The sequence below is a fragment of the Balaenoptera physalus genome, assembly GCF_965194825.1.
Source record: "Balaenoptera physalus genome assembly, chromosome: 1".
NCBI classification, from domain to species: domain Eukaryota; kingdom Metazoa; phylum Chordata; class Mammalia; order Artiodactyla; family Balaenopteridae; genus Balaenoptera; species Balaenoptera physalus.
Window position 1 is genome coordinate 33,298,545 of NC_138882.1, and position 10,882 is coordinate 33,309,426.

The following is a 10,882-nucleotide window of genomic DNA, read 5'->3' on the forward strand; positions in this document are numbered from 1 at the left end:
TAAGGATGATGTAATGCCTCCAGAAGCAGCTCCTTCCTTGCTCCCATCTCTGGAGCCACGGTGACCCCAGACTGCATATGGAGGGCTGGGATCACTAGGAGTTTCCATTACCTGGTGGGTGGGAGGTGAGCCGTCCGAGCTGTCGGAGCTGTCTGAGGACGTGTCACTGTCATCTAGGGTGAAATAGAAACTGTTCTTCTTCTAAAGAAAGCCAAAGGGTGTAAAGAGAGGATAGAGGCAATGGAAGGGAGAATGAGATGAAGACAGAGGCAGAGAGAGGAACTCAAAGAGGAGTGGGGAAGAGAGATACAGAGCCCCCCAAAGAGAAAAAAGGAATAGAACAGAGAAAGGGGGGAGCCTCCCAAAATAACCAGGAACATGTCCAAGAGTCCAGGCACTGCTGCTTTGTCCAGCTCCATCTAAAAGTAACACCGAGCCCACCAGGCTGGACTGTGCTTGGGGAGGGCTATCTGCTGGAAGGGGAGTAGGCGGGGCATGCTGAGCCGCTGCGGCCCAAGGCAAAGAGCTCTGGCCCCAGAAATCACAGGCACAGCTTCTCATCTAAACCTGTCACTAACTCCAGGAAGGTTACATTCCTTTTTGTGCCCTGGTCTTGTCCCCTGTAACACAGAGAGTTGGACGATGATCTCTGAGGTCCCTGCCAACCATGGAGTCTTTGATTCTGACCAGGCTTCAGGGAAGCATCAGGATCAGGGGTTGTGGCGAGGCCCATGCCTCTCTGCTTCCATTGAGACCGTGAGTTCATGCAAATGGCATCTTCTGATTCCCACATGCATTGAGGCCTTATCTTGGTGGCGAGGAAGCCTGACAACCAGATTTCTCCAACTGAAAAGATAAAATTTAGAAGGACAGAGCAAACTCAAATCAACCAAAAGATAAAGCAGTGGAAAGAGCAATCTCTGGTGAGTGACTCTCTTGCTGTGGAAGCAGCAGTTTCCACTGTGCGAATAGTGACCTGGTGGGTCTCCCAAGCTGAAAGAGAGAGAAAACGAGCACGTGATGCTCCTGTTGGTTCACTTGCCGGAGGGGGATATAGATGTGAACCATCACCAAGACTCTGATTTATTAAAGTGCCCAGATTCCATGGCTGGGGGCAGGCAGAGGCAGTTGAAATCTCGGCTCCACCACTAACAGGCAGGCAGAAGAAAAGATGCCATAGTATCACAAAGACAGGAGCAGAGACAGCCCCCAGTCCTCTGCGGCAGCCGTTCACACAGGACCAAAGCTAGAGAAGAACTTAGACCCACACAAACCCAACGCAGTCTGCCCCACTGGATAGGATGAACAACCTTCTGAAAATGGGGGCTCGGCTTGGCCTGTACTGGGGAGGGTGTGAGGAGTCCTTGGGCTAGAGGTTTGGGCAGGACACACTAGGGCTGCTGCAGGGAGGCTCCCCGGGAGTCCAGACAGAGCAGAATAAGCTTTGAGACAGGTTCTCCCCCCACCCCTGTACTCACGCGGGTAACGGGGTTCAGGCACAGGAGTGCTTCTCTCTGCCCGAGTCGCCTTCATCTCCTTGGCAGCAGGTGGGCAGTAGTGGGCAGGGCTGGGCCTGGGGACCTGGAGCCTGGCCTTTTTCAGTATCCGCTCATTCTCCTTGGCTAGAGGGGACAGGGCAAGAGTCAAAAGTGAAAAGTTCACTAAGTGAGGCACATCCTATCCGTGAGCACAGCTCTCATTAGGGAAAATTGATCAGAGGGATCTCTTCAAACCTCAGCACGCCTCTGCTCAGAACCCTGCAACGCCCCTCGCCTCACTTGGAGTAAAAGCCAAAGTCCCTCTGAGCCTCACTCCTCCTTCCTCTTCCTGCCGCACCTCAGCTCCAGCTACCCAGCCCCTTTGCTTCTGCTGTTATGAACAAACTCTCCTGGCTTACGGCCTTTGTAGGTGTGGCTCACTTCCTCACTTCCCTCAGGTTTAGACTCAAGTGTCAGCATCTCAGGGATGCTGACCCCCATCCGATTTGTATCTCCTTGCCTTGCTTCATTTTTTTTCTCCCTAGCACTTACCATAACCTAACACACATTTTACTTGTTTATTGTCTGTGTTACCCATGGAATGTAAGGTCCATAAGGGCAGGGATTTTTATTTTGTTCCCTGTTGTATTGAATGAATGAATGAATGAATGAATGATTGACTAGAGTAGCTTAGACTTACACCATCTTGCCCAATCCCTTGTCTTAACACAGCCAAAGCAGTTTATTTTTTTCCTTAATTGTAAGGTCTTCCCTGGACCGAGCTTCCTACTTTCCATTGCAAATCAGCTCAGGAATTTAAGCTAATCTCTTAGTCTAACCATACCATTCGCCCTTCTGTTGTAATTCAAGGCCATTTCTTCACATTAAGTCCCTTGGCAGGGATGAAGGAAGTTCACCAGGCTCAGGTTAAGTGAGCGCACCCTCATGAGCGTCGCAGCAGCTTGTCTCTAGGCAGAAGCTTGTCTGGGTAGTGGAAGGACTCTGAGCCATCATTCCCAACCGCAGATAGGTTGGGCCAGAGTGGGGATTACCGGCTTAGAGGTTGGTGGAGTGAAGGGGCATCTGGCCAGGGATTCCTCAAGTAGGTTTTCAAGTGATATTCGGGGGCTCCAAAGGGGGCTCATCTTGCTGCAGGCTCGGGAGTGATCCCTGAAGGGAACCAGGAGGGAAGAGGATGTTGAGCCAGTTACCCATGCGCCTGCTGAGCAGGTAGTTGACGGCTGCGAGGAGGCAGGTCTGCAGTACCAGAGACACCACTGCGATCACTACTCCGTGCCAGACCTTCATTTCTCTGTTGGGAAACGAGGAAATCAGGTTAGGGGTTGCAGAGGTACCGAGATGGCTGCAAACCCATCCCTGCCCTGAGCCAGAGGCAGCCTGCGGGTGTTGCTGTGCGTCTTGGGTCTCTTCGCTCTCAAATGGGAAGGCTTTAGGGGCCGGGGAGGGTGATGTGCACACTTGGAAGCCGGCTACATCCATCAGCCTGATGGGAACCTGAGCCGGCTCTTCCCTGGCCACTCACTCCGTCAGCATGACGAGTTCCTCGCAGGGCCGTCGCAGGTCGCAAGAGGGGCTTGGGCTCTCTCAGGGGCAGCAGGAAGAGACGTGGATGGAACCACTGGGGGTACCTCGTGTCCAGGCAGCACCAAGAGTGGGACTGCCCTGGAGACCCACAGAGGCGAGGCAGTGGGTCAGGACTCCTGGGCAGTCTTGGCTGCTAGAGGGTCATTTGCTTTCCTCGCCCCAGATTCCAGTTTTTGAATCTACAAAATAGGCAGTAACAATATTAGCACCTGCCAACCGGTGGGTACTCACTCGCTGACAGCCACAGGGTTGAGCCCCCGGCACACCCGCCACCCTACCTGATTCGCACAATCCCGTGACCTAGATGTCACTACCCTCCTTTTATAAGGAGCAATGTGAGGTCTAGAGGGCTGAGGGAGGAGTCTGAGGCCGTACAGCCAGGCCTGGATTTGAGCTCTACATCCAATCCTACACCCCCAACCATTCATCTCTGCTCCCAGAGCCTTACCTGCTGCTGGAAGCACAAAGGGGTCCAACAGGAGCAAACACACTGGGGGAGATTCTGTGAAGAAGCCCAATGTCACACACACACACACACACACACACGCACACACACTCACCCACACCCTCTGTGCCTTCGTTGGGCTTTAGGCCCAGGACTGTGGACGCTGTTCCACCCTCATGAGTATGTTTATTTTAAAAATTAGCATATCAATTCCATCAACATGGTGCTGAAAAGGGATAAATTAGGAGTTTGGGATTAACAGATACGAATTACTATATATAAAATAGATAAGCAACAAGGTCCTAGTGTATAGCACAGGGAACTGTATTCAACATCCTGTAATAAACCATAATGGAAAAGAATATGAGAAAGAATATATATATATTCTGAATCACTTTGTTGTGCACCAGAAACTAACACAACACTGTAAATCAACTATACTTCAATTTAAAAAAAATTTTTATTGTCAAAAAAAAAATGGTGCTGAATATGGAGTTTATTGCAAGAAAAAGACAGGATGGTTTCAAAGCCTTTGAAATGATGTTTACTCAGCACAAGATGGGGCCGCAAGAAGGCCCACTGTCCTGCTGCAGATGGTAAACACTGAAAAGGCTTTTATTGCCAGTAAGGCTTATTTTCCCTGTCAGCATTTCCAAGTGATAAGGGCAGTGTGGAACATCCTGACATTTTTGTTTCTGCATGTGGTTCTCACACTGGGGCTATCCAAGATCAAACCTAGACCAAGTTGGGAGAGAGGGGAGGCAGGAACTGGGGAGGGAGGTTGTGGAGTTCGCCACCACTGCCTCTCCAGGGCTGGGTGTTGGCCAGCTGGAGGTTGCCAGGAGCTCTTCCTCTTTGCTTAATAGATCATAAACTTGTTTCCAGATCAGAAAACCTTCATTAAACAGACTCAATCTGGGGCCCACAGGCCAAATTTGACGCCTAGATGACTTTGTTTGATAATGTGCTTTAAGGATTTGTATGCGGATGCCCTGAGGAGGGCCACGTACTTTTCAGTCCCTGACTGATCCCTGAAGGCATCTGAGTTTGCCACCTTCAGTCTTTTGCATCATTTAAAATTACCACTATTCCATTTTATTAGTGTTTTTTAGTACTCTTGACATTTGGAGGCAGGCAGTTCCTTGTTGTCTAGAATTGTGTCCTGAGGGACCACCAATAACAGGTGTAACAGGTTAATGCAACAACCAAAATGACCAAAAATGACCCCACACATTTCCAAACGTCCCCCTGAGGCAGTCACTTTTGCCCCCAGTTGATAATCACTGCATTATATAAATGTTCCATTACTTTAAAACCAATATCTTGGGCTTCCCTGGTGGCGCAGTGGTTAAGAATCCACCTGCCATTGCAAGGGACATGGGTTTGAGCCCTGGTTTGGGAAGATCCCACATGCCGCGGAGCAACTAAGCCCGTATGCCACAACTACTGAGCCTGCGCTCTAGAGCCCGCGAGCCACAACTACTGAGCCCACGTGCCTAGAACCCATGCTCCGCAACAAGAGAACCCACCGCAGTGAGAAGCCCGTGCACCGCAACGAAGAGTAGGCCCCGCTCGCCGCAACCAGAGAAAAGCCTGCACGCAGCAATGAAGACCCAACGCAGCCAAAAATAAATTAAAAAAAAAAACCAATATCTTATTTTGTCTCTTTATACAAAACTATGTTGCCTATACTTCCTTCTATCATTTTAATATACTGTGAGCACCTTACTAGCCAAATGACACACAGTATCTGTGTCAATATATAGCATAAAAGTCAAACAGATCTCAATATGGATCCAAGTTCTGTTCCCTTCTAGGTGTGAATTATTGAACTTCTCAGTGTCTCAGTTTCTGTACCTGTAAAATGGGGACAATGATAGTATGTACCTCACAGAGTTCTTGTGTGGGCTTGGGGAGTTATGTTTATAAAGACCTAAATACAACGGCAGGCATGTGGGAAGCACTCAGTAATTATTAGGTATTATTCAACCCTAAAACACTGCACCAAGATGATGACTAGAGTTGAGCTATTAAAATTGGGTCTGTCTATTTTTGGAAACTTAGGCATTCATTTTGAGTACAGTTTGAAGATAAAATCTGGGCAGGATGAGGTATGAAAATGATGACAGATGTCATTATGTCAGTGGCTAATGGCCCCTCACCGCAATGAGCAGGTTGTTCCTTAGGGTCTAACTGCAGATTGCTGATCAGACAGTCGGCAGAAACATCTGCTCATTTGTACACACACACACACCCCAAACAACCGGGAAATGAGCAATTTGAGGTAACTATGTTCAGAAAAAATGCCTGGACCATGTGAGAGTTTCGTACACTTCATTCCATCATCAAGATGGGACTGTCCTGCCCTGCCCTCTTTCAGGTTTGGATACCCAGCCCCACATTAATGCAGTGTCTTGCCAGCTGCCTCCAAACCACACGTGAGCAGAGGGCTAAGAACATTTCTTCCTTTTACTTCAGACCTGGTGGAAACCCTGGGTCTTCCAGTTAGGGCTGAATTCCATTTTCTTGTTTCCCCTTCTCCTGATAAAGGAGCTCTCTTGTGGCCTTTCTAGTAGGTACAGCATAACAAAAGAGGTAAAATAATAAAAACACAACTTTTCCTGTCTGAGGCCTGCTTTCTTTGGTTAGATATATTCTGGAAAGAGTACACAACAGAAGATGATTTATGTGAAAATCATATGGATTAAAGTAATCAATCAATATTGCTAAGCTGACTTGATCACTCTTTTAAAATTAAGTAGCTTTAAAGGTTTTTTTTATGAAGTGTTTAAAAGATTTTTTGGCAGGCTTCATTAACTTATTGTCTTTAAAATGAAGAATTTGAGCTATAAGAGAACAAGACAGGGAGATGAGAGCCAGGCTCCTCCTCCTGGCTCTGTCACTTGTCAACTGTGTGACCTGGGACAGGTAGAAGTCCTTTCTAGGCCCAGCACTTGACAGTACTCCTAAGGCTCTTTCTAGCCCTCAGCATTCTGTTCTTTAAAGACTGGAGGAGGGGAAAGGGAAGCATAGTTGGATGGAAATGGAATATTTTGAAAGAAAAAAATACTTCTTTCCATTTTATAATATCATCTGGTCTCCTTCATATTACTAGACTTTTCTCCCCTAATTGAATATGCAGTTTTGAAGATCAAGAAAAGGAGGAAACATAAATAAACCAGACTAATAATGACTATAACCACAGAAACAGAGGAGGTCAAAAATTGTGAGACTCCTGAGATTTTCTTTTTGTGAAATATCAATAAAATCATTGATTTCCTAGAAAAATATAATTAGCAAAATGGATTCCATAATGCACAGAAAACTTAAACAGACTAAAACCAAAGCAAAATAACAAGAAAGCAATTTGGGATCCAAGTTCAGTTCCCCTCTAGCTGCTAAAGGCAGAGAACTTGGAGTCAGACAGCTTGAGTTCACATCCCAGCTCATCCTCTGCATGAGTTGGGTCTAGTTATTTAACCTCTCAAAGCCTCTCTTTTCTTGCCTGTAAGATGAGAGCAATAATAACTAATTCTCAGGATTAGATAGATGAATATAAATGATACCTACTTCTGTGAATGAAATAAGATGCAGTATGTGAAGCAGTTATTCTACCTTTTGTCACATAGTAATAAGCATCCTATAAATGACAGCTATTGTTATTTAGAAATTAAAAGCAGTATAAAAACTATGTACTCAAAATTTGTGTCCAGGTAGTTTTACAAATGAGTTATTTGAAATTTTTAAAGAACACAGGGCACAAAAAAAAAAAAAAAAAAAGAAAAACTCTCCAGGCTCATTTCACTTATGAATACAGAGGTAAATACATAATATTATATCAAACGTTACTCCAGGGGAATCAGCCTCCCTGACTTCAGACTATAATACAAAGCTACAGTAATCAAAACAGTATGCTACTGGCACAAAAACAGAAATATAGATCAGTGGAACAGGATAGAAAGTCCAATAAACCCACGCACCTATGGTCACCTGATCTATGACATAGGAGGCAAGAACGTACATGGAGAAAAGACAGTCTCTTCAATAAGTGGTGCTGGGAAAACTGGACAGCCACGTGTAAAAGAATGAAATAGAACACTCCCTAACACCATACACAAAAATAAACTCAAAATGGATTAAAGACCTAAATGTAAGGCCAGATACTATAAAACTCTTAGAGGAAAACATAGGCAGAACACTCTTTGACATAAATCACAGCAAAATATTTTTTAATCCACCTCCTAGAGTAATGAAAATAAAAACAAAAATAAACAAATGGGACCTAATTAAACTTAAAAACTTTTGCATAGCAAAGGAAACCATAAACAAAATGAAAAGACAAACCTGAGAATGGGAGAAAATATTTGCAAATGAAGCAACTGACAAAAGGTTAACCTCCAAAATATACAAATAGCTCATGCAGCTCAATATCAAAAAAACAAACAACTCAATCAAAAAATGGGTGGAAGATCTAAATAGACATTTCTCCAAAGAAGACATACAGATGGCCAAAAAACACATGGAAACATCACTAATTATTAGAGAAATGTAAATCAAAACTGCAATGAGGTATCACCTCACATGGGTCAGAATGGCCATCATCAAAAAATCTACCAACAATAAACACTGGAGAGGGTGTGGCAAAAGGGAACCCTTCTACACTGTTGGTGGGAGTGTAAATTGGTAGAGCCAATATGGAGGTTCCTTGAAAAACTAAAAATAGAACTACCATATCATCCAGCAATCCCACTTCTGGGCATATACCCAGAGAAAACCATAATTCAAAAAGATACATGCACCCCAATGTTCACTGCAGCAATATTTACAATAGCCAGGACATGGAATCAACCTAAATGCCCATTGACAGGAATGGGTAAAGAAGATGTGGTATATATATATATATATATATATATATATATATACACACATACAATGGAATATTACTCCGCCATAAAAAAGAATGAAATAATGCCATTCTCAGTAACATGGATGGACCTAGAAATTGTCATACTGAGTGAAGAAAGTCAGGCAGAGAAAGACAAATACCATACAATATCACTTATATGTGGAATCTAAAAAACAAAATGGTACAAATAAACTTATTTACAAAACAAACAGAGTCACAGATGTAGAAAACAAACTTATGGTTACTGGTGGGGAACGGGAGGGGGCTGGGAAGGATAAACGGGGAGATTGGGATTGACACATCCACACTATTATATATAAAATAGATGACTAATAAGGACCTACTGTATAGCACAGGGAATTCTACTCAATACTCTGTAATGACCTATGTGGGGAAAGAATCTAAAAAAGAGTGGATATATGTATATGTATAACTGATTCATTTTGCTGTACAGCTGAAACTAATACAACATTGTAAATCAACTATAGTCCAATAAAAGATTTTTTAAAAATTAAAAAAAGTTACTCCAGGGATATACAGGAAATTAATTATTACAATAATAAAAACAACGTTGAGTATTTGCCATGTGGTTTTTTATCCTCTTGCTCTACAAGAATAGACATTATTGCCATTTCCTAGATGAGGACACCAAGGCTTGGAGAGGTTGACCAATTTGCCCTGGTCCCTCCACTGGAAGAGTCAAGTTTTAAACTCAAGCCCATCTGACTCAAAAGTCTAACCCTCAATCATTACAAGGAGCTGCCTTTTATATACTATAAATACAACATGGATAAATCAAATATTTTAAATGAAGCTGGAAGTTTCTCCAACCTATAATAATAATACTGAATATTTATTGAGCATGTTCTCTGCGTACTTTCACATGTATTAATTCATCTGATTCTCACAACCACCTTAGGAGGTAGGTACTATTATTATTTCCATTTTACAGAGGACAAAACGCAGACACAGAGAAGTACGTTGGCCAAGATAATGAGAAGAATTAATGAGGCTTTGTGCCCAGACAGGCTGGCGCTGGAGCCTCAGCTAATAACTGATGCAATGGAGCAAGGAAAAGTCAAGTTTATTCTTATTTGCAAAAGATGTGATTTTATACCTGGAAATCCCAAAAGAATCAATTGAAAAACTAGTGAAATTGATGAGACGGCTCAGGAAAGTCCTGAGGGCATGATAAATATTCTAAAATTACCAGCCATTCTTTGCTGGTAATTATTGCCATTAATAGCAATAATATTGCTATTATTCTAGCCACAGCCAGTTAGAAAACGGAATTGGGGACAGGGGGAACCAGGAACCTTAGCAAACATCGCAACAGATATATCTAAGAATAATTTTAATTATAAGAATTATTTTGAAGAAAATTGTAGAAATTCACTGAGAAATCTAAAAGACTTTAAGAGAAAGACATCTGATGGGTTTCAGATTGGGAAGCTGAAAGACTAAAAATAAATCACTTTGAAATTGATTTATTGGTCCAATATAATTCCAATCAAAATTAGAATGAGAATTTTCTACACCTCAAAATTATTCAAAAATTTATCTGGGGAAAAATAATAACAATCCAGAAGGGTTGAAACTTGTTTGAAAAGGAATTGTGACAAAGTGGGTTCCAGACATACCACTTTTTAAAAGTAGTGTAGACTTGTAAAATATGACTACGTATAACACATATATTATAAAAGTGGTTCACGAAGCAGGGGGAGGAAAGGAAAGGGTTATTTAAGAAATTTTGCACACAGGATAATGAATTAGCTACCTATAGGGAAAAAGAAAATATCTTCTATTCAGACATGATATAACAAAATAAATTCCAAAGGGATTAAGGAGGTAAATATTTTTAAATTGAGACATTAAAATTAGAAGGAAATAGGATCGGATATTCACATATTCAATAATATTTATTAAATCCCCAGATGAGAGAAAACTTTCTCAGTTTATGTGCAACAGAAGAAATCACAGAGCAATACAAGAAAAATAGATTTGGTTCTAAAATATTAAAACTCAATATGTTAAAATAAAATTTAAAGGCAAACAGACAAAAGAACTAGAGAAAGTATGTGCAACACAATTTTAAAAGATTTTACGTTTTGTTTTTACAAAAATTGTTAAGAAAAATCCTAGCACTCCCCAAATGATAAATTGGTAAAAGGCGAGGAACAGACAATTCAACAAACAATTTGGAATGAGATCAAAGGTGTTATTGCAAGGTAGTTCTACCCACTGTGGATTATAAAAGTGAAAAATGGAAAACAATCTGATTGAAAAACAAAGATTAAATAAATTAGAGCGAAGGTATAGGATGGAATATTATACACTTAAAATTATGTTTAGGAAAAATTAATCTAGGGAAGGAGTCTTCTGTGAAAAAGTACAAGACAGTCATATTTAGCTTGTACTTTATCAGTATCTATCTATCTATCTATCTAT

The 10,882-nt window shown here is 42.3% G+C and overlaps 1 protein-coding gene across 1 annotated transcript in view; it reads right to left on the reverse strand.

Moving 5' to 3' along the window:
* Positions 1 to 10,882, reverse strand: part of RHEX (regulator of hemoglobinization and erythroid cell expansion) — a 37,762-nt gene that overhangs the window by 6,519 nt on the left and 20,361 nt on the right. Inside the window, exons 2-5 of the mRNA XM_082462859.1 lie at positions 3,022 to 10,878; positions 2,690 to 2,790; positions 1,479 to 1,622; positions 112 to 173 (exon numbers count right to left, since the gene is read on the reverse strand). Of these exons, the coding sequence (XP_082318985.1) occupies positions 112 to 173; positions 1,479 to 1,622; positions 2,690 to 2,790; positions 3,022 to 3,032 (318 nt within the window). The 5' untranslated portion in view covers positions 3,033 to 10,878. The remainder of the gene's footprint in view (positions 1 to 111; positions 174 to 1,478; positions 1,623 to 2,689; positions 2,791 to 3,021; positions 10,879 to 10,882) is intronic.